General features: G+C 26.1%; 1 protein-coding gene across 5 annotated transcripts; it reads right to left on the reverse strand.

Annotated features, from left to right (window-relative positions):
- Nucleotides 1–206: 206 nt before the first annotated feature.
- Nucleotides 207–23346, reverse strand: LOC135923420 (uncharacterized). 5 transcript variants are annotated; one of them, XM_065458152.1, is made up of 14 exons: nt 23223–23346; nt 23066–23182; nt 22982–23023; nt 22877–22921; nt 22669–22836; nt 22470–22619; nt 21757–21993; nt 11268–11693; nt 8466–8817; nt 4736–4928; nt 3201–3421; nt 2766–2907; nt 958–1024; nt 207–652 (listed from the first exon to the last, which is right to left on the reverse strand). In XM_065458152.1, the coding sequence occupies exons 1-14, from the start codon at nt 23287–23289 to the stop codon at nt 606–608; spliced, it is 2274 nt and encodes a 757-aa protein (XP_065314224.1). In that variant the 5' UTR covers nt 23290–23346; the 3' UTR covers nt 207–605. The 5 variants fall into 5 exon arrangements, with proteins under 5 accessions (XP_065314224.1, XP_065314226.1, XP_065314225.1 ...); XM_065458154.1 differs by having other exon boundaries at nt 22554–22619; nt 22967–23023; XM_065458153.1 differs by having other exon boundaries at nt 21775–21993; nt 22967–23023.
- Between the last annotated feature and the right edge of the window lie 1414 nt (nt 23347–24760).

Genomic DNA, 24760 nt, shown 5'->3' on the forward strand with positions numbered 1-24760 from the left:
TATTATTAAAATTTTTCAGAGATCAAGAATCCCTGTTTCAAATCTTAATAAAATGATCAAACAAAAAATCTTTTACAAATATTTATTGTGGATTAAATAGTTTATTTATCACATTACAATAATACTGAAATATTGAAGAGTAAGAAAATAGATAGAAATGCATATTTTAATTTTCTATATGCAATTCCAAAGTAAAAATGCTTTCTTGCTAAAGGTGATTGGGATGTAGGGTATAAAAATATAGTTAAGTTAATGGTTAGGAATGACATCAAGCAACAAGGCTCCATAAATATCTATCATGATAATATACTAAACTGTGGGACGCTCAAAACCGCGCCAAGAATAAAAATATCAAAAGAAAAGATTCATACAAATCCGTCATTAATTTACTAAGGCTTAATCCTCAAAAGTGTTATTTTTAATGTTTCAATTGATAATATATATTTTAAAATTTGATGAAAATCAAAATATATCATATTCTATTAATCATATGAAGAATTGATTTAAAAAATCAATTAATAAAATATGTAAATAAGGTCACATTATATATGTATACATATAATAGAAAAAGAATAAAATTTTCCTATATATTCTCATTATCAACTCTAATAATTGCTCAAAGTCATGTCCTGCAGTTGAGCTTTCAACCCATCTATAACATTAAATATAAATTGGAATTAAGATATAAGGTATTAATAAAATGAGGGGTTAAAAGTTACATTATTTTACACTAATTCAAATTTGCTCAAGAGTTTAAGTCAAATTAATAATTTAATGGGCTCATATTAAATTTAGACATCTCCATGTTATGCCATTGATATTTTATTTTGATATAATTATTTTTAAAATAAAAGGTTTTATTAGATCTTAATAAATAATTCTTAAAGCAATATTAAATACAAGATATAGGTAATTATAATAACAGATTTTAAATAAAGATATTTTCAAATATTGAACTTGTGTTATTTTCAATCGATTTAAGCAAATCCATATGAGTGTTCAAAATCTGGGTTATTTGGTTGAACTAAAGAATAAAAATATATATGTATAAAATAGTAAGACCGCAATGTGCTTTATAATAAGATCCGGTATCAGCCGATTCAATTTGAATACCAATATCGGAAAGATGTTTATAGGGAATATAATAAAGCAAAAATATACCAATATTGGAAAAATGTTTATAGGGAATATAATAAACCAAAAATATACCAATATAGTTTTCTTTTGATTTTATAACTTTCATGTAAATTTTATGATACTCTTAATTTTAATAACACGAAAATTTATACAATTTATTTTCAGTTGATCTATAATAATTATAAAAAATTTATTTAAAAAATAAGGCTATGGAACTATTATTAAACATAAAATAATAATTCAAATTAATAAATAAAATTTATTTCCAAACTATAAATAACCAAGAAATAAATGTAAAGTAGAGGTGTATCAATATAGTTTTTTGGAGGCCGATCCAATATTAGATTGATATCGGTCGCTTACCAATCCGATTTGTATTCCGTAAACATACTAATTGTTTTAATTTTAAATTCTACTCATCTCATATACTTTTTAATAGTATAACATCTATAATTTAACTATACCGTAACATAAGTCATTTAAATATAATATTTCATGAATCTAAAAGCATATAAAATATTTTTATCAGAGGCTTGCAGGCCCGACATTAAGCAGTCGACTAGTTTTTTTTTAAAATACCCAAGACAGGCCTAAATTTTTTAAATACCCGGGGCTGGGCCATATATTTTAAATTGTCATTATCATCTATAAAAATTAAAAAAATTTTTAAAAATCTGGGCCGGGCCTAAAAATATAAAACCCAGGCCAGGACGTGCAAATTGCATGTTTCTGATTTTTACTGATAAATAGATATTTATATAACAATAAATTTTTTAAAAATTAAGACGCCATTTTATTGGTGGGGAAAAATTTTATATCAACCAATAATCGAATTTAAAAAAGGTGAAATATCTACCTGATCCAATAAAAAATATTGGTACATCCCTAATATAATGTAAATGAGATAATTATTTAAATTTCATGATTCAGTATTAAGATGGTAAAATAATTTTTTTCCACTCGTTTTGATATATCGAAATCAAGAAATTTAACGATTATAGGCTGATAAAAGATATAAATATTGAACTAATAAAAATACAGATTCTAGTTAATTTTTTTAAAATCAACAATGCTTAGTCAAATTGGTACAATGCATGAAGATATTTAAAAAAAGATTAGTAATTCTTTGATAATTACTTTCTGTTTCAAAAAAAAGAATGAACCATAACCTATACCACTTTAAAGCGGATATCAATATTAATCGTTACAATCAATACCAATACTACATGTAGTGGAGGGTTTATTGATTGAAGCTAAGATATAATTCTTCAGCACTATTTTTTTTTAGTTCATCATTTATAAATAATATATAAAATTTATAAGAGTAAAAAGAAACAGGAAAAAATAATAACACTTTTTTCTTGCCAGTTTAGAAATTAGTGGGTCAAATTTTTTTTATTTCATAGCTCAATGTAGACTATTTTTTTTTAAATTACACTAGTAATGGTTAAATGGAAAGTATCGGAAAATACCAATATACGACTGATACAGGCATCTCTAAAAAAATGTATATAAATTATTAAATAGTATACAAGTTTATTAATTTTAAGGAAAGATAGCATATTAACTGTAAAAATAATATATTCCTTCTATAAATATTGGTAATTATCGATAATTTAATTTTTTACTGAATCCGCACCATCAACACTATCCCCATTCGAGCTGGATAAAGTCGTTTCGGTTTCTAAAGAATTAATTTGTTCTACAACATCTCGTAATTGGTCTTCCATATTACTAAGCTGTCCGTCTATTTTTAATGCCAAGTTGAAACTTTTAAAAATAGAATAATTAAATACTAAAAATTCATATATACCTAGAAAAAAACAAGAAAAACCGCCGGGTTATCTTGTTTTTGATTTTCCAAACCTGATGTAATTTTTTTTCAAATTCTTAATTAATTTACTTTTATTTTCTTATTTCTTTCTTCGCTCCCAACCCTCCCTCCAATTTATATAGCAGAGAGCCTTACATTCTTCGTTGGCAAAGACCATTCCATTTTAAAAAAAATTAGGTACCAGTCCGCCGGCTCGACTTTAGACATAATGTATATCATTAAACTATACGTTTCTTGGCGATCATTATAGGCGGCCCTCTCACTAGGTAAACGTGAATTCGGATCACCGCCACTCGTCTTATCTTTCAAATCGCCAAAATTTTCTTGGGTTTCAAGAGATAGCAATAACTTTTCGATTTCGGACTGCTGACTCTCCAAAAATGCTAATTGTTGCTCTATCTTGGTTTCATCGAGTTCAGCAACCCTGGTCTCAGCCGATAGTTTGTTTAACTAAAATATAAATCACAATTTTGGTTCGATTTAGATTTAAAGAAAGGGATATAAAATAATATAAGGGCAAGAAACTATTTGATCTGTCAAAAAATATAATAAATGGATAAGATAATAAATTGCCAGACAGTAAAATATAGAAAATACAATTTTGAAATATATTCTTGCTTATAAAAAATGATGATTTGACCTGTTATAGTCCAATTTAAATGGGTTAAATAAAATTTTTTAAAAAATTATTAATGTTTTAATTGCAGTTATTTCATATTTATGGCCAATCTGGAAAAAAATATTAAGATTCTGTATTAGATAAGTCTTCAATTAGGTATTTATATTTGTTTTGATTAGGGCTGTGCCGATCTACATATTTTTCACCGATCCGAAATTGTTTAAAAACCGATCCGATATTTATACTGATTTTTAATCACCCCTGTTTGAACCAAATGTAATTAAGAAATCAATATTTTTTATGCAAAAAATCGAGTTATGAATTTAATTTTTTTATTTCTACAATTAAGACTATAATAAAAAAAATGTATATTTAATAATATATCCATTTTATGTTGGTATGAATTATAAAATTGTAATTTAATTTAATATATAAAATTATAATATATTAGATTTTTTAAATAAATATGAGAGCCTGATTTTCTGGGAATAAGCTTCTACGATATGGACTATCTATATCTCCTGCCGTACTAAAGGCAGACTCAGATGATTCCGCAGATAAGGCATTTTGCAAAATTATCTTTGTCTTTTGTAAAATATTTCCATAATTCGATACCAAATTTAAAAAAATTCTTTTATTTAAATAATATTAAAAAATTATTTAGAAAATATTATAATAATGTAAAATAAATATACATAACATCAAAAAAAAAGAAATGTAAAAAGATATCGGCCCGATCCAATATTTTCGGAAAACGCTAAATATCTGTACCGATCTGATATTTAATATCGGCACAGCTCTAGTTTTGACTCAAATGTATGAATAAATCCAAGATTATACGCGCTATTTGAAGAATAAACTCTTCTAATTTTTTGTTTTATTTGCAATTATATTACACCCTAGAATGGATGCTTTCAAAAAAGTAGCGTTTTATGCTATCTTTACAACTCTAGGATTTCGTATAACTTTTTATTATATATTTCTTAATTATGGGTAAAAATACATAAATTCGTTAATAATAATTAAAATTTTCTGTTTTAAAAAATAAGGAATATTCCTTTGGGCTTGGAACAATAACATTATTTTTACAAAACTCAAAAATAGTATAAATATTTTTTTAACGGAAAACTTATTATCAAATTAACCTTAACAGCATTATCCCGAACTATAGTTTCCCAGGCGTTTATTTTACAGGCTTGTTCAACGAAAGTTTTTTCCATGCCTTCAACGTCAAATTTCCAATTGTTAATGCATTCCTGAAAATCCCTGTAGTTCATTTCTTTATGCAAAGGTTCTGGAGCTTGTATAATTGATTGGGATACAGTGGCAGGGTTGGAACTTTTTTTTAAAGAAATTTTTTATAGAACTGAATACAATTATACAATTATTGGTCATGATAGCCCAAAAAACAAACATAAAACCCCCAAAAGGACGAGATAAAAAAAAACTCGGGTTAGGCCTGAAAATAGATACCTTTGCACAGGATTGGCATAAATACATCATTGATTTGAAATCTCGAATTAAATCCTTGATTTTTTTGAATAAAAATCATGATTTAAATAAATTCCCTTTTTTTTGTATTTAAATAATTATTCGTTTTTGTTTTAAGCAGAGATGCACCAATTTTTTTTAGAAAAAAAACATAAAATTTGTCTTCATTTTCACAAAAATATTCTTTGATTTTTTTTATCCTATAAAAATTATTAGAATATTGTTAAATAAAATAAGATATCAAAAATATCTATAATTATTTCTACTGTTTAATTATGCTATATTTTTTGATACTAAGATTAATTCAGATGCAGCTTATATCTTAAATATTAATAAAATACTAGTTTATATAAAAATACTAGTGTATATAAAAATTCTAGTTTATATAAAATATTAATTTTTAAAATAATCAATTGCTCTTAACATAATTTTTAAATATTCAGAATGATTAAATTATCAGAAATGGACGAATATTAAATATTAATAACAATATGAATAAAATACTTTTTAAGTAAATTTGATATTATTATTTTAATATTATTCATTAATTTCAAAGGAAAATAAATTTAATGCAATAAAATAAATACATTTTCTATTATTAACCTTGCTTTGTTCAGGAGATATTTTTTTCTAGCATAACATCAAAAATTATGTTTATTTGATTATAAAATTTCCTTCAAATAAAAAAATCAATATTTAATCAAATAAATCGTATTTTTTTATTTAAAAAATCATGATTTTTTAGTAGCCATATCTGCAGATATCTATAAAAAATGGAGAAATTCAAAAAGAATGTGAGCTAATAACAATCAAAGCCCTTAGTTAACTAATTACATGATAATTTTTCAAATAAATTAGCAAAATATTGAATTAATTCTAAATGATATATTCAAATTTTTATTTTTTAATTAAAATTTATGAAATGTAATGTAAACCACTAAACTTTAATAAGACTTTTTAGGAATTGTTTTAAATAAAAAGGGTAAAATTATGGTTTGGATTGGAGCCATAATTACCATTGGTTATTTTTTATTTATTTGTCATAAGATTGGATAAATTTTATTTACTTATTCTTTTTTAATATTATTTTTATTGTCGAAAACCATCGGTTGTCATAAATACCTAGTCCATAGAGCGTCTGTAAAATTTGGGAGGTCGCAGTTATTAAGGAAGAGAAAGCGAAAGAATTTATAATTTCATCAATATTTAATTGTTTAAATAAATTTTTCCCCATTATTAATATGGTTAAATTATTGAGAAATGGATCTTTCATGGTACTACGAAGTCTTGTTTTATTTAATTTAATTTTACTCATGACTCTTTCGGCAGTACATGAGGTTGTAGGAATGGTTAATAAATATTTATATAAAATTGTTAAATTAGGGAAAGCAGAAAAATTTAAAATTAGACGATAAGGTAAAATAAATGAATAGTTTTTCCAATCTGAATCGTAAGTCCCTGAATTATCATCATCATCAGAAGAAGCTAAATAATGTATTGGTAAAAATATTTTAAATAAATAAATTTACAACTCTCAGCTGACAAATCATTAAATTCTTGAACCTCTAGGTCATGAGTAATAATTACATTCCCCATAAGTATAAATAATTAAATATTTAATAAAAAATTTCTTTGCTATTTGTCCAATTTTGAATAACATTCTTAAAAGCTACTATTTCAAAGCTTTTCTTTATATCGTTAAAATTAAGCCCACCATGTCTTTTCTAATGCGATCTATCCATTTATCATCTCTTATATTATGCGATTTACAATTTTTAATTAGGCATTTGTATTTTTTTTGGTTAATATTTTTAGGCATATTTTAAAATTGGAAAAATAATTTATGACAAGAAATCTCGGATAACAACCTAATTTACTAAACATCGACCAAAATTTCCGTCAATATATATTAAATTAAATATTAAGTTGGGGGGGGGGGGTCTTATTATTAGATTTATAAACCAGAAATCACTTGATCATGTATGGATATAAAAAAACAGTAAAAAAATTAAATAATAAAGAAAATTTTTTTAAAAAATTTTTTAAAAAAAAAGATTACTCAAATTTTTTGAAGCAGTTGCTTTGGACCCCTTCCCCCTCACCCTTTGTAGGGGCCACTGACTTTTTGCGATTTCCTTTACTTTTATTTTTCTTACTATATCTTATCTCAATTTATTTTTCTTCTCATTTTGATAATTCTTTTGTATTTTTAAAAATAATTTATAAATTCAGGTTTAACAATTCTTTATGTTTTTTTTTCATTACATACAATATTCTTTTTATGATTTTTTCATTGTAATTTTTTACATTACATTTCTAACCTTTTCAATCTCTTTATATCATTTTTAATCTTTATTTCTTTGAGCATTTCTTAATTTTTTCTTTTCATTTTTGATAATAATTTTTTAAAATTATATTTAATGTTTTTGGCAGACAATATAATTACAATTGCTAAATTAAATTAATCGTTTGGTTATAATATAACTTTTTAAAATTAAATAAGTTTGAACTGTAATACCAAACGATATGTAAATTAATAAAATATAATTATTTTTAAAATGATCAAAAATGAGAAGAAAAAAAATTGAGAAATGCTCAAAAAAATAAAGATTAAAAATGTCTTAAAGAGATTGAAAAGGTTAGAAATGTATGTAAAAGAATACAATGAAAAAATCGTAAAAAGAATATTGTATGTATGATGAAAAAAACGTAAAGAATTGTTAAAAAAATGGACCAAAATTTATAAATTATTTTTAAAAATACAAAAGAATTATCAAAAATAAGAAGAAAAATAAATTGAGAGAAGATATAGTAAGAAAAATAAAATTAAAGAAAATCGCAAAAAGTAAGAAATAAATTGAGAAAAGATCAGTAAGAAAAAAAAAGTAAAGAAATCGCTAAAATTTAAATATAAATTAAGAAGGAAACAAAAATAAAAAAAAATTTAAGAAAAATAGACAAAAAATTAAAAAAATTACGATTTTCCTTTTTTGAATGGGAATTTCTTTTTTAATTGACATATTCCCTTTCCTTTTGGGAATTTTCTATTTTCGATTGACACTTTTCCTTTTTTGATAGAACTTTTTATTTTCTTTTTGGGAATTTTCCTTTATTGATTGACACTTTTCCTTTTTTGTTTGGACCTTTTTCTTTTTTGGTTGAACCTTTTCCTTTTATGATTGAAACTTTTCCTTTTTTGATTGTGACTTTTCCTTTTTTGAATGGGAAACCCTGTAAATAAAAGTTAATTATGGTTCAAAAAACATAATCTTACCAAAGAAGTGATATATTTGAAAAAAATTATTATAAAAACCCGGAAATAAAAATAAATGTAATTTCACAATATTTATTTTTTTAAACAATAAATTATTCTAAAAAAATAACCTTATAATTCCTGTAGTTTGAAACTTTGGTAAAAATTGACTGGAAAGATCAGAAACTTTAGGAAAATTCAAACTCGTTGATTGAGACATACTTATCGCGTTTTTATAGTTTATATCACTAGCTATCGTTGTCAAAATAGAACTTGCAATTGAATTACAAATTGTTGTTAAATTCGGTGTTGTTTTATTTAGACCAAATCCAAAATCAGTTGTCCCAATGGTAGAGGTAGGGAATGAAGAAAAGTGGGTGGTTAGAGCTGGTAGAGAGATCGAAGTTGCTATAATTGATTTATTAGCTGTTGTTGAAACAGTGGTTGTGAGGACAGGGAACGAATGAACAGTGCCAACCGTTTCTGTATTAAAGGTTTTCATTTTTTGATAAACTATTATGAAATTATAAAATATAATCTTTAGGTTTATTATATATCCGATTTTAGAGATGCCCAATTTCAGGACTGGCCACTTTTTAAATAGGCATTTTAGGCTGTTCTAAGGGAAATCGAAAATATAAGAGATTATTGGAATGAAATGATCCCTTGTGGAATTTTTCAACTATTAATTGATAAAATATAAATTTATCTTAAAAAATCTGGCTTGAATTCTGCAAATGAGCCAGAAGCGATTTAGAAACCAGTTTAGCTATTTTTTTCTACAATAACCTAAATACACCAGAAGCAGAAACTGAACAAAGTTCCGCTAAATACTACTAAAAATTAAACCTAGAGAATTGTTAAACCAAATATTTGAACGGGGGAACAAAAAGGAGAAGTTAGAATACTACATTAAAAAATTCGAGATAAATGAAAAAGTGTGGTTGCGCATTTACAATAATAAAGAAAAAAACTGGGAAAAAGCCATTATTAAAAGCATATTCGGATCACTACGATATGAAGTAAGTATAGAGGGTAAAACGATTATACGTCATACTGATCAATTAAGGAAAAGAACCGAAAATGTATTAATTGAAGAATACGAATTAGAAGAGAGTACTGAAGTAGAAGAGAAAACCGAAGAGATAGTAAACAAAGAGGACGTAATAAACAATAACGATGAAATGAATCTAAAGAAGAGGGAGGAAGAAGATACAAGTCAAGATCGTTATCCTAAAAGAGTACGAACGAAACCAAATAGATTGGGGATAAATGATATGTATTGAATTGTTATTTTTTGTAAAATGTTTATTTCATTATTATATTATCATAAGAATAACAAAAAAAGTACATGATATGAATCTAAAAGAAAGAAAATTGCAAGAATTATTAATTGACTTATATTTCTATTACTACTAACAATACACTATACTTTCCATCTTAGCCAAAAAAATATTGTGTGTTTCAACTACAAGCACTCTCAGCTTGTATTTTTTGTAGCTGGGCTAACCCTAAACTCAAAAATATCTTTATTATGTCCTTCCAATTTAAATAAAATAATTTTTATATATAACCATTATTTATGAATTTAATGTCTCATATTGGTATTAGAAAAATAAACTTTATTTCAAAAATAGTTGTTTCAAAGAAATGATTAAATTTAGTGTTCATAAATTTTCTAAAAAAATAAGTAAGAAAAATCAAAAATAGTTTTTTAAGGTTGTTAAAAATTTGTAATGCCGCCGAACCACAGCCAACAAAAAAGACGGCGTAAAAATCAGTGGGCTGCTAATCGCTTTTATGGGGAATGACCGGCAATAAATTTTCAATTGGCGCCGTAAACCTTCATGGGTTGGGCTGGCCATTTATATTCTAGCATACCTGGATTTTTGAATTTTTTTTAACGGGCTTGGGTTCAAAATTTTTATTTAAATTTAGTAAATTTAAAACAGTTGCTAACTTAAAAATATATTACTATTTTTCTAAATTTCAATAATGCAAACAAAATGATTGCTTATATACACTGAAATATTGTTTATTTTCATTGAATACAATAAATTAAATTTATGGATATTGACTTGGTTAAAATTTATGTAACTTATTATGGGTTTGGTAATTTTTTCAAATATTAAACATGGGCTCGGTCTAGTGTTGTTAAACGGCTCGTTTTGAGCCGATTTTTAAAAACGGCTAACTCAATATTTCATCTAGAAAAATATTATGAAAGCCTGAAGATTTTGCTTATAGAAGAAACAAAGGTCTAGGACATATATCATCGAAATCTCGAGGCTTAGGTAATATTATTCTGGCTACAATATTGAGTTAGCCGTTTTAAAAAATCGGCTCAAAATGAGCCGTTTAACAACACTAGCTGGGTCTATAGGAAATTTTTAATGCAAGCCTGGGGCGGCATTTAGATTATATAAAAAGTATGAAAAACATACTTCATCACAATATGCCAAAGTATATTCTACTACATCAGCACCTTGATAACTTCGCAATGCCCTTAAGGGAAATTACAAATGAAGGATGACATTGGACTTTATATGATGAACATTACCTCAAAATCAATTTACAACATATTATAACATATTTGGGAGCTAGAATGTACAAAACGATAACAAAATACTCTTTAAAAAAAAATTGAAAATTTAATTGTTCTTGCAACAACAGTTTGCAGGGATCATCCCTGAGCACATGACTTTTTAGTAAACGTGTTTTGGAATAAATATATTGTTGATTGTTGTTAATTTTAATTGTATTTACTAATTATATTTTTTAATGAATGGGAGACCCTGGAAACCTGGTTTCATTGGCTAAATCTATCATGCAAAAATAATAGCCTTAAGCTATGATTTATATATAACAATTTTTTGTATTTTTAAAAATAAAATATTCAAAAAGTAAATATGGTACAACTAAAATTAATAAACTTGAAGTGGGTGGAATGTCAAACTTCAAAGCACTAATTCCAACTTGACCAATACTCGATGTTGGAGCAAAGGGTGCCCCAAAGGAAAATCCTCCAGTATTTGTCACAATAGTTGTGTTTATATTATTATTAATGGTATTTACAACAGAACTAATGCCAATAGGCAGAGAAAAACTGTATTGATTTGTAGTAGTTATAATAGGGAGGTTGGAGGTGTTAGGGATTGAGGTAAAACTGAATGTAGGTTTTTGGGCAGTCATTAATCCAGTTATAGTTGTAGGAATAGTTGTTAAGGTATGGGAATATATAATTGGATTAGTCAAACTTGATTGTCCTGAAGGTAAGAAAGTTGGGAATGAAATAGTAGTTGTAGGAGATGTAAAAGACAACACAGCACTAGGCTTATTGAAGAAGGTTGGGGCTGGTTCTGATTTTAAATATTTTTATAAAAATAATATATCTTAAGGGTTATTTAATGTCAAATCGATAAAAAAAAACACGATACTCGGCCAAATCTTTTAATTTTGATGAAAATCTGTAAATAAATTAAGATTCTTGTAATCTATATTTAGGTTATCCTCCTAGCTTTTATATTATAATTATGAAAATATTTGTGGTCAAAGCATGAAAAATAGCCTTTAACTGAGATTCTCTATAATCATTAATTTAATGATTGATTAAAAATTAAGCGATTATATATAATAAATCTAGTATTAAAATAAAGAATATACTTTTAACGTCAGAAAATATAAGTATTAAAAAGTAATTCTAAAAATTTCTAGACCTTTTATTCCCAGATTAAAATTTAAAATCCTCATATTGGGTGAAACCGATTTTTATGAAACTTTAGATAAACATTACTATTACCATTCTATATGAGTATAAAAAAATTAGAGTGGAGCCGATACGACTTCATAAGTAAAATCAATAAAAACAAGTAATATTTTTATTCTATATTTATTTTTTGAGAGACTAATATACTTATTAATATATTTTTACAATTATTTCTATATAACTTCTCCATGACATTACTATTCAACTGGAGAACTACTTTTATACTATGTATACTGTAATTTATTATGAATTTATTATTTATATTACAATTAAATAATCAGAGTTGTTAAGGAGCGGTGTTCCCGGAGCGCTGCTACGCTTTTTCAAAAACACTTGAAGCACCCCGCCTTTTAAAAAACAGGAGCGAGAGCTAGCTCAATAAGGGCTGGAATGGGTATAGGAGGGGTGCTCCACTGCTCCTTTAAATTTAATGTATAAATTAAATTTTTTTAAAAATATTAATAAATCTATTTTATTTGTTAATTAAAATTTAATAAAAATAAAATTTTATTTTATTTAAATTTATGCTATATTAAATGTTGAGACGAGTTTTATATTGGTTTTTCATCTAATCAGTTAAAATATTTTACATCAAGTTTTTCTTTCTTTTTATATTAAAAATTTCTTGGAAAATCTTGTAAGTCATATTAATATTCATTTTATAGTAGTTTTTGATATTATGGATCCAGATATCATGGAAGAAGAAATCGAAATAAAAAAATAAATTATCTATTTAAATAACTTTATTGCAGATTTTCAAATGATAATGATGAAAATATCATTGTGGCTATCATCCATCCTGCATTCAAATTAAATTGGGAATGGATAAAAAATGCACAAAATATGGAAATAAAATAAAATAAATTTTTTAAGAAAACAAATTCCTGATGCAAAAATAGCTACTAGTTCACGGGAACTCTGCAATGATTTGGAAGATTTTTTTAGATTCCATGAAATTTATCATCAGGAAGATAATATACTGACAAATAATTTTTAAATAATGATATCAAAATTACTATTTTTGATAAATTTCCTAAATTAAAAAATATTTTTATAAAATACAAATACCCCACTTCCTTGTAGTGCTCTTGTTGAGGGCCTGTTTAGTATTGCTTAACAGGTTTTAGGTTACAGGCGTGGATGTTAGATTTAAATTTAGGAAATTTATTATTTTAAATAATAAAAGATTATAAATATTTTGATATATCACTTAATATAAATAAACTTTTTTGATAAAAAAATATGATTGTTTTGTGTACTTTCTAAAAAATGAAAATCAAAGGAGCAGCAATGGAGTGGAACTCCATTACTAAAAGCAGGAGCTAGCTCCTTTTAAAAATTTAGCAGTGGGAGTGGGAGCTAGTTACTTTTAAAAAGGCTCGTTAACAACTCTAATATAACATATTAACATTTTTGTTTCTACATAATATAAATATGGGTTTTAATAATTAATTATTCATTCCTTGTTTCATAATATAACACTTGTTACATTGCCACACATCTTCTCAAAAATTGAATATTAATTTACATATATCTAAATAATGCTTATTTCAATTGTATGCAAATTTTCCTGTGAGGAAGGTGTGTCTAAATATCTCTTGTCTGTGTTGATGGTGGAACTGTGGTTAAAATTTGTGACTTAGGTAGGTAAAGAGTGTCATCTATTCCTGGATATGTAAAGACTATTTAATTCTTTTCCATGAACAAAGTCAACAACCAATTTGAATCATATATGCATGTCACATAGCTTGATATATTTTCAAATGTAATACTTTCATTACCCAAAATTTTCTAATGTAGTTTATGTTGCACTTGAATATATTTTTGACATAAAAAGATCCAATGTATCTTTTGTGTTCCTGGGATTTGTCTTTCCTTTAAAAATCGTAAGGATAATTTCCTATGAATCGTACTAACTTTATGTCATGAATTCAAACTTGATGCTATTTATATTATGTTTTGAAGATTCATAAACTCCATTGGGGATATTATTTGATCAGAATACTAACTCTGTAAACTGGCTGTCTGGCTAGCCTTTTTACTGCCTCCAACATTGTCACATGAACTTTTTCGATGTGCAGTGGCTGAAAAGTGCAATTCTGCTGGATGACAAAATCTTTCATGTGATGACATTTATTTAAAAAGTATTTTAATTTTTGCACTGAGCCGCCAAAATAAAAAAAAATTTGGGGTATCGTGTCGAATTCATTTTAAGTGAAATTTACAAGGCAGGTTTGAAAAAAGTGCAATGCAACATATAATAGTGTGATATCTTTAATATATATATAACAAACTGATGAATTGTTGCTAGTGTGTTGGTCTAGTAACAATGAATCATGAATAACAAAGTTATAATTCTCTGCAAGATCAAATACAATTAAAAATCCACTTTCTCCTAAACTTGAATTAATAAAAATTTTATAGGCTAACTGCTGACTAGATAGAAAGAAATGATGTCAATAGTTTTTGATGATTTATAATTTAATTTATTATTTCATATTATTTTTTATTTTCCTTGTGAGTCTTTAATTCTTTATTAGTGCAACTCTTAAAATCTATAATTATAAAAGTATAAAAACAAAGGTATAATCCCCCAAAAAATATAAATAAAACCATTCCAAATACTTTTAAAGAAAATATCAATAATTTTATAATGCATCAGACACATCGAAATTTAAAATTTTTTATGATACTGTAACTGAACAAAATCACACAACTTGACAATGTTTTGGCATTAGCTATTTTTATGTCAAATTACCCTTTTAATTTAGTTGAAAATAAATATATAATCAATTATCTAAAATTAATGCTACCAGCCTATTAAATTCCATCTAGATATACAACTAGTAAAACATTATTAGATTTTGAATATAATAAAGTGACAAATATTATCAACAATAAATTCGATACTTTAAAAGATTTTACTCTCATTAGTGATGGCTGGACAAACATTCATGGAGAGTTCATCATTAATTTCATAATTATGACTCCAGAACCCATTTTCTTTAAATCCAATGACACAGGATCTAGTGCTCACACTAGTGATTGTATCATATCTAAGCTGATCAAGGTAATTGAAGAAATTGGTAGAAAAAAATTATCTCACTAGTAACTGATAATGCAAAGAATATGAAAAAAGCCTGGAGTCTTGTTAAGGCAAAATATAATTATATTGATTATTTAGATGTGTCGCACATAGCTTGAATCTGCTTATTTAAGATTTATGCCAAATACGTTTTATTGAAAAGATCATCAAAAAAACCAAACAAATAATTAATAGTGTGTTAAACGGCTCGGTTTGATTTAAGCCGATTTTTAAAAACGTCTAACTCAATATTTTAGCCTAAAAAACATTAGGAAAGCCTGAAGATTTTGGTCATAGATGGCACAAAGGTTTGGACATTAATTAGCAAAATCTCGAAGCTTGTGCAATATTTTCCTGGTTAAAATATTGAGTTAGTCGTTTTTAAAAATCGACTCAAATCGAGTTGTTTAACAACACTAATTAAATATATGAAATTTAATGGTATTTTATTGGTAACTTATAAAGAAGGGGAAATATTGAAAGGATATAAATCATCCTTATAAATTCCAAGTCCGACAAGATGGGGAGATTTTGTTATAATATTGCAAAGTGTTATGAAAATAAGGAAGTTTTACAAGAAATAGCAATTTCAAGTTTATTTATAGACAAACAAAGAAGGGGTATTATATTGGACAAAGAAGGATATTGGGCTAAATTAGAGTCTGTCTTTTTTGGAATTTATTTATAACAAAATTATAATTTTAGAATTATATACAGCAGTATTATCTGAACTACCAGAAATATTTTGGGATATAAAAGATAAACTCAATTCATCAACTTTCATTTTTAATGAAAATGATTTGAAAAATGTTAAGATGCATATTAATAAACGAAAGAAATCTTGTTGCCGAGAATATCATTATGCAACAAATCTTCTGGATCCTAGATATTATGGTGTGAAATTTAAAGGCCACGTATTAACAGTAGCTTTAGATTTAAATAATACAGGCCAAATTAATTGCGATATTGAAAAAATTATGGGTAATTTAGCAGAATATTGTTCAAAACAAGGTATCTATAAAGGAGCTGGCATATGGGAGAACTCAATCCATACTAAACCACTCATATGGTAGAAAGGGTTGCGAACAAATCAACCCCTTTGCCAAGTGGCAGTAAGATGTTGTTCGATATTACCCTCACCTCGCCAGAAAGAGTCTGGTCAGCATTTTAAAAATTCATTCAAAAACGAGAAATAGAATAAAGAATGAAAGAGTCAAATATCAATCAGGCATACCATACATTTAAAGGATCACACAAATGCCCTATGTTTGTGATATCATCAAGAGTCCAGATTCTGAATCATTAATATCAAGAGTGATAATGATGATAATTCACAATGAAGAGTTGATGCTATTTCATTAGCATCCCATGAATTTTAAATGTAATTTATAATACATGCTTCTTGTAAATAATAAAGTTATTCAAAAATGTGAAATGTTTACAGTGTATTTTTGTCTTTATTGTTTAATTATTTTATTTTCCCTTAGTTCCCCAAATTTAATAGTTATTCAATAATAAAATTGAAATTAATTTGTGGTTATTTTTTTAATTTTCCATTATTTCCCTAATTTCCCCTGAACCAATTTTCCCGAGAATTTTACATCTCTAGTTAAAAGCATTATCGCGAATGCATTGCAGCAAAAGTTATACCGCGAATGAATTATAGCGAATGAATTATCACCAATAATATTGAATGGATTAGTGTTGAATAAGAATGACATAGAAAAGTTATTATATAGAAAATTTGTAAAAATACAATATAAAGAATATTAGGCTTATAAAAATTAAAATAGTATATAAATATTTTTTACATTTTTTATCGATTTTTGCCTATGAAGTTTTATTGGCTCCACTCTAATTTTTTTTCAAATGGTAATAGTAATGTTTATCTAAGGTTTCATAAAAATAAATGATCAATTTTTGTTATCAAGATTTAAAATTTTATTCTAGGAATAAGAGGTCTAGAAATTTTTAAAAATTACTTTTTATTTTTTACTTAGATTTATTGTGGATAAAAAGTACATTATTTATTTTACTACTAAATTTATTAAATATAATTGCGCAATTTTAATTAATCAATAAATTAATGAATATAGACATACACAAAAAAAGAATTTTTTTCATGCTTTGGGGTTATTCCATGTCAAATGAGCAAAAAAATCAAGATTTTCGGCCGACCCCTTTTAATTTCGATAAAAAGTTGTAGACTGGTTATATATGTTCCCATTAGATTATAAACAAAATTTTAGCGCATTAGCAACTATATTAGCCGAGATAATCGGGGTTAAAGGTCCAAAAAACGTCTTTTTTGCTTTTTACTGATGTCAAATAATTAGTTTTTAATTTAAAACTAAATATGATCAAATATTGAATCTAATATCAATAGCTAAGTTAATAATTTATGATTATGACGAAAACATCAAAATTAATTTTTTATAAAATATGGGTCATCTTATGGTCAGTTGAAAACTTGAAATTAATATTTCGAAATGTATATGATCTCCGATTTTTAATTTTTTTAAGAAATATTATCCGTTTACTATTTTTTTAATAATTTCTTCAACAATTAGCATGGCTGGATATTTATTTTAAAAAATATTGCGATTTTTATACTTTAAAAAAAATAGATGGCGCTATATATAATAGTTTTAATATGTTAAAATTTATTTTTTTATTGATTAAAAATATTTTAATGTATAATATATCATAAAATTAGATTATATAACTTTGTAAACCTTATTCCCTTGAGATATTCGCAGGATAAAAAATTTTAATAATTTTTTTAATATTTCAATGTAAATTAAAAATAATTAAAAAATCCGACTAACATGCGAACAAAAAAGCAGGATTAAAGGAGTGCAGGAAAATTATTAAGGGAAAAATCGAAAATCATATAATTACCCGGCCTACCCCCCATCCCCCCTCCAGACTAAGTCATACCCATCAAGACCAAGAATGTTATAAAATTGTCATTAACCAGAAAATTTCAAAGATTTTTAAAAAAATTTTAAGCAATATAATTAACAAAAAATTAACTAGTTATAAAATTTTGGGTATCAAATGAATTTGAGCATTCTCTATAAAATTTTTGATCAAAGTCTTTGAATTTTGAGCATATGTTTAACACTGAAAAAATTAATAAAAGTAAGTCAGCTGTTTTTATCTTTTCTTAAAATTATTAAAAATAAACTGATTAGCAAAATTAATTAGCGAATTTAATCGATAAATCAGTTGCTAAAAATACAAATTGATTTCTTTAATATTTTTTCACAAACACCGATTCATATCTTTTACATATAAATATTTTTACTTGTCATTTAAAAATAAATAAATTTTTTTAAATGAAACCCTTAAAAGATAAGATAAAATGTTGCAATCCACTGAATAAAGTTAATCATAAAAATTTTAAAAAAAATTTAAGATCAGTTCTTCCATGGATGCTTAATATAAATAATCATTTATATCTTCAACAAAAAATATGTAATTCGTGCCGATACCAGTTAAGTAAAATTGGTCCACATATTCCCGAAGAATTTATATCCCCAATAACCCATAATCAGGATGCCTTTGAATCGATTAATGAAACATTACACAATATTGGAGAATCACCAATTAAAAGAAAACGTTTAATGGAGAAAAAATATCCTAAAAATAAAATTCAAAAGATTGAAAAAGCAATAAAGAGTAAGGTTTTAGAAATATCTGATTCCGAGATTGATAGTCCAATGAAAGAGGAAATTCTTATTATATTAAAGGATAACTTTGATAAATTATCAAAAAATCAACAATATCAAATTCTTACAATTTTGCCTCAAGGATGGAGTGTAAATAAAATTCAAAAGGAATTCAACGTAACATCATACATGGCAAGAAAATCTAAAATAATGGTAAAAGAAAGTGGAATTCTTTCATTTCCAAAACATAAGGCAGGAAAGATACTAAACGAAAAAACATTTAAACTCGTCAAGGATTTTTATAGTTCTGATGAAATAAGCCGACTCATGCCAGGAATAAAAGATTGTGTATCTGTTAAAGGCGAGAAAGAACCAGTTCAAAAAAGACTTATATTAAATAATCTTAAAGAAATATTCAAGATGTTTAAGGAAGAATACCCAAATATATCAATTGGATTCTCTAAATTTGCCAAACTTAGACCAAAAAACTGTATTTTAGTTGGAGCTAGTGGCACACACACTGTTTGTGTCTGCGCTATTCATCAGAATGTGAAATTAATGACAAATGTAATAGTTGAAATTACAGCAGGAGAAGATTACTGTATAAATTCTTACAACTATCTATTGGCGCAAATTATTTGTAATCCATCTCAGCCAAAATGTTATTTAACAAATTGTGATCAATGCCCTGGTATAGAATCTCTTAAGGGACAATTATACCAATTGTTTCAGAGAAATCGTATAGAATATGTCACGTTTAAACAATGGATCACGGTGGATAGAACAAATCTTGAAACTATTATAAAGTCCGTTGATGATTTCATCGATTATTTATTAGAAAAAGTTCAAATTTTACTGCGTCACTCGTTTATAGGTAAACAACAAAGTTTATTTTTGAAGAATTCCAAAGAAAATTTAAAAGATGGGGAATTTTTAACAATTCTAGATTATTCTGAAAATTATTTCTTCATTTTACAAGATGAAGTTCAGGGATTTCATTGGAACAACGTGCAGGCCACTATACATCCATTTGTAGCATATTATAAATCTGGAGAAGATTTAAAAAATATAAATTTTGTTATTATATCCGAATCATTAAACCATAATACTAGTGCAGTCCACCTTTACCAAAAAAAATTTATTAATTTCTTAACAGCCAAATTTAATTCTAAACCAGAAAAAATAATATATTTTTCAGATGGAGCTGGGTCTCAATACAAGAATCGCAAAAATTTTCTGAACATATGCCTTCATAAATACGATTTTAATATTCCTGCCGAATGGCATTTCTTTGCCACTGCTCACGGCAAAAATGCATGTGACGGTATCGGGGGAACTGTCAAAAGATTAGTTGCCAGAGCTAGTCTTCAAAGGCCAAATAAAAATCAAATCCTAACCCCATTAGAATTATATAATTATGCTAAAGAAAATATTAATGGAATTCAATTTGAATATATATCCAATCAAGAATATATCGAAGGGGAATTAGCCCTTCGCAAAAGATTTAATTCTGCGCTGCCCATACATGGGACCTTAAAAATTCACGTGGTTATTCCCATTGATCAAAATAGACTAAAAACCAAAATATATTCAAATTCTAAAAAATATAATATAAAACAAGTTTCGTTTTTAAATGAAAAAATTATATTTAAAAATATTAATGGATATGTAACATGTGTATATGATGATAAATGGTGGTTAGGATATATAATCGATAAATATGATACAAATGAAGAAGTAAAAATCCGATTTTTACACCCTTGTGGACCTTCAGCCTCATTTAAATTTCCCCTGAAAGATGATATTTTAGTGTTACCTAAATCTCATATTCTTTCGCTGGTCAATCCTTCTACTCCCACCGGTCGAACATATATATTATCTCCTGAAGAAATCTCACAAGCTAGCCAGGCTTTGTGTTCCTTTAGATGAAGTAAGATTTAATTAATTTATAAACTATCTTAATTAGGCTAAATTTGTGAAGATTTTAAAAATTTATGATCTGAATTACAAATAAATATATATAATGGACATTGTAATCGATTTAGTATGATATATATACATTAAAATATTTTTAATCAATAAAAAAATGAATTTTAACATATTAAAACTATTATATATAGCGCCATCTATTTTTTTTAAAGTATAAAAATCGCAATATTTTTTAAAATAAATATCTAGCCATGCTAATTGTTGAAGAAATTATTAAAAAAATAGTAAACGGATAATATTTCTTAAAAAAATTAAAAATCGGAGATCATATACATTTCGAAATATTAATTTCAAGTTTTCAACTGACCATAAGATGACCCATATTTTATCAAAAATTAATTTTGATGTTTTTGCCATAATCATAAATTATTAACTTAGCTATTGATATTATATTCAATATTTGATCATATTTAGTTTAAAATTAAAAACTAGTTATTTAACATCAGTAAAAAGCAAAAAAAGACGTTTTTAGACCTTTAACCCCGAATATCTCCGCTAATATAGTTGCTCATCCGCTAAAATTTTATTTCTAATCTAATGGGAACATATATAACCAGCCTACGATTTTTCATCAAAATCGAAAGGGGTCGGCCAAAAAGTGATTGATTTGACATGGAATGACCCTTTGACCATAAATATTTTTAAATTTAAAAGCCAGGAGGCTAAAATTTTGCCTGAGTATAGATTACAAGAATCTTAGACTTTTTCAATTTGAGAAGGGTACCAACAAGAATCTTAGTCTTTTTCAATTTGAGAGGGGTACCAAGCCTAGATCAGTTTAGAATGGAATGACCCTGATATATCATTTAAAGTTTTATTATAATATCACATAATAATAAATTTTGAATAGCCTTCTTATTCTTTAATTTAGTTAACTACATTAATTTAATAAAGATTTAAATTCATACTTGAAAATAAACTTGTACCAAAATTAAAGCTTTCTGTGGTGGCACAAGTTACTAATGTTGTCACAGCAATACCACTATTAGATGGTGGAAATATTGGAAGAGATTTATCAAAACTAAATGTTGGTGTAGATCCAAATCCAGAAATGATACCACAAGCTGTAGTTTGAGATGAATTAACAGTACTAGAAGGTACATTAATATTTGATGGTTGCTGCAGAGAAGATGCAAATCCAAAATCTGTCACAGTAAAAATTAAAAGTAAAAATTAAAAGTAAAAATTAAAAGTAATTATTAGAGATGCACTGAAATAGATACTCCTGTGTTGGTATATATCCATTTTACCAGATTCTGTGGTAGATACCCAACATAATAATTTACACTCATAAATTTAAAATAAAATGGGTTAGTTTTTTCTTTCTTTTTACTCTTTAAAGTTTTGTATGAATTAACTTATTATGAAGGATATATATGCAATAAAATAATTACAAGTTTAGTAATATTGAAAGGTATTCTTATGGCTTAAATTAATAATATAAATAAAGATTATTTTGGGGGAAATTATATATTTTCTTACAAATAAACAGTTCTGTCAATTTTTTTTTTATATTGGTGATATTAGCCAACTATATTGTTATCAGTGGGTGATATTGGCAAAAAAAGTTGAATCAGTGCATCTCTGATAATTTTAATTTGAATATAAAACTTTTTAATACTAAATGTTGCAGGTTGTTGATTTAACAAATTTAGAGATGAAGGAACAGTTGTGTGATTTGTTGAAGTGGCAAAATTAAATATACTTGATTGAGTTATACATGAACTGGGCATAAAGGTTGTAGTGGTTGTAAGTTGAGAAGGAAACAATGCTATATTAGGTGTCAATATATGGGTAGGAGTAAAATATTTATATCTTACTATTTATATTTGGAGTATTTATGCTAAATAAGGGTGTGGTAGTAGATTGAGTAGAAAAAATTGATGAAATAGTAGTGGCTGTTGGATTAAATCCAAAAAGAGATTGATTTGTTGTTGATGCAAATATATTAGATGAAGTTGAGGGTAGAATAGAGTTAGATGATTGAGCTATATAAAATGTTATATAATAAAAAAAAAACCTAATTACTAAATGAGAATAGTGATGGGTGTGTTGTAGTAGTTATATTGGTACCTTTAATGTTAGAAATAAAACAATAATATATATTTATCTAAATACCAAATGAAGGATTACTTCCAAATAATTGACCAAAGGAATTAGCTGTTGTAGATTGACCTTATCAAAATGTATTAAATTAGAATTATTAGAGTTCAATACCAAAATTAAAAAATGATGAAGCACTCGATGCATTTGTACTAGTTTGTGGTGTCCCAATGTTAAGAGCACTGGCAAAAGGGGTCGAGGTTGCAGGCAATCCAAATGAAAAGGTACTGGCTAAATATAATTTTAATTATATTCATGTAAATCATTCTACCGCTAGTTGATGCCAAGGTACCAAAACTAAACCCCGTATTAGTTTTCGTTTGAGGGGCTCCGAACATGAAATTAATTTCGTTATAGCAAATATCCCAAATTAATAATATATTTTGTAAAGTAGCCTAAAATGGAGGCATATAATTTTTCATATTGTTGATATCATAGACATCATTGGTTGATATGTATTTTAATTATGCTGAATTTACATAACAAAAAAATATATATTTATATTTTAAATTAAGCCTATTGAAATATTATTCCTTATTTGTATTAGATTTTTTTTCATAAATATAAATAGGAATAACAAATTACTCGATTGAGTAACTTAAAAGAGAATATTATTATTTACAAAGTTGACCAAAGAATAATCTATGCAAAATATACCTTATTTCTAAACAAGTATTTTCAAAATTTGATTCTATTTTTTATCCGTTTCCAATATTAGCATTTAAAAATGCTAATATCCCAAATGAAGAAGTAGAAATTTTGAATAAATTATGTTCACAAATAAAATAGAAATATACAAATTTAATCTAAAACTAGAATAATAATATAATTCTTTGAAAGAATGATATAATGATTAACATGTTATTAACACAATCAATATAATGAATGAAAATATTCAATTACGATAATTGCTGTTATATAAATGTTTGATTGATATGTTGATAATTTATAATTGTGATTATATAATATTTTATAATTATATAAATGTTGGTAATTATTCTTTAACTTATAAATTTGAAGAGACTAGAGCTAAGAAATTATTATAAATTTTAACTATGTAATATTATATATTTTAATCTTGATTGAAAATAAAAGTGAAAATATTAAGATTGAGTTATATATTTTTTATATTATATATAAGTGGTAATATAAAGTTATTAGTTTGATTATTTTATTAGGATATATGCGGCTAATTTATACAAAAAAATATTGATCTGGTTTAGTGTTGTTAAAAAGTCGAGTTCACCCGACTACGACTCCGAGTCGAAGTCACAATAACTATACTCAAAACTCAAGTCGAGTTTTGAGTCGATTAGTCGACTCATTTATACGACTCGAGTTCCGAACTTGAGTCGTGAACTCAAGTCGCGACTCGAGTTCTGAACTTGAGTTTTTATCTTGAGTCATGAACTTGAGTTTTTATCTTGAGTCATGAACTTGAGTTTTGATCTTGATGAACTTGAGTTTTGATCTTAAGTCATGAACTCGAGTTATGAACTTGAGTCGTGAACTAGTTATAACCTTAAGTCGTGAACTCAACAGGTTATCTTAAATTTTATGAAACTCGATTACTTATATTAGTATTGTTAATTGGTTGTTATAGTGTTGTTAAAACGCCGCAAGTCGCGACCCCGACCCAAAGCTCGGGTCGTTTTATTAGACTCCGACTCAATCTTTGGGTCGTTTTTTTCGACTTCGACCCGAGTTCAAGCCGAAAAAAACGACTTCGACCAAAAATATGGGTCGTTTTTTTTGACTCCGACCCAAGTCCAAGCCGAAAAAAACGACCTCGACCCAAAATATGGGTCG

Source organism: Gordionus sp. m RMFG-2023, chromosome 2 (genome assembly GCF_954871325.1).
Source record: "Gordionus sp. m RMFG-2023 chromosome 2, tfGorSpeb1-WG-v2, whole genome shotgun sequence".
Taxonomy (NCBI): Eukaryota; Metazoa; Nematomorpha; class Gordioida; order Chordodea; family Parachordodidae; genus Gordionus; species Gordionus sp. m RMFG-2023.

Bases quoted from the DNA above. Each gene is read 5' to 3' on its own strand.
- LOC135923420 (XM_065458151.1), bottom strand. From the start codon at position 23,289: ATGTTCGGAGCCCCTCAAACGAAAACTAATACGGGGTTTAGTTTTGGT. The intron at 3,422-4,735 runs GTTAATTTGATA...TTTATATTTTAG, and splicing joins TTCGGGATAATGCTGTTAAG to TTAAACAAACTATCGGCTGA. The intron at 653-957 runs GTTCAATATTTG...TTAATGTTATAG, and splicing joins ATCGATTGAAAATAACACAA to ATGGGTTGAAAGCTCAACTG.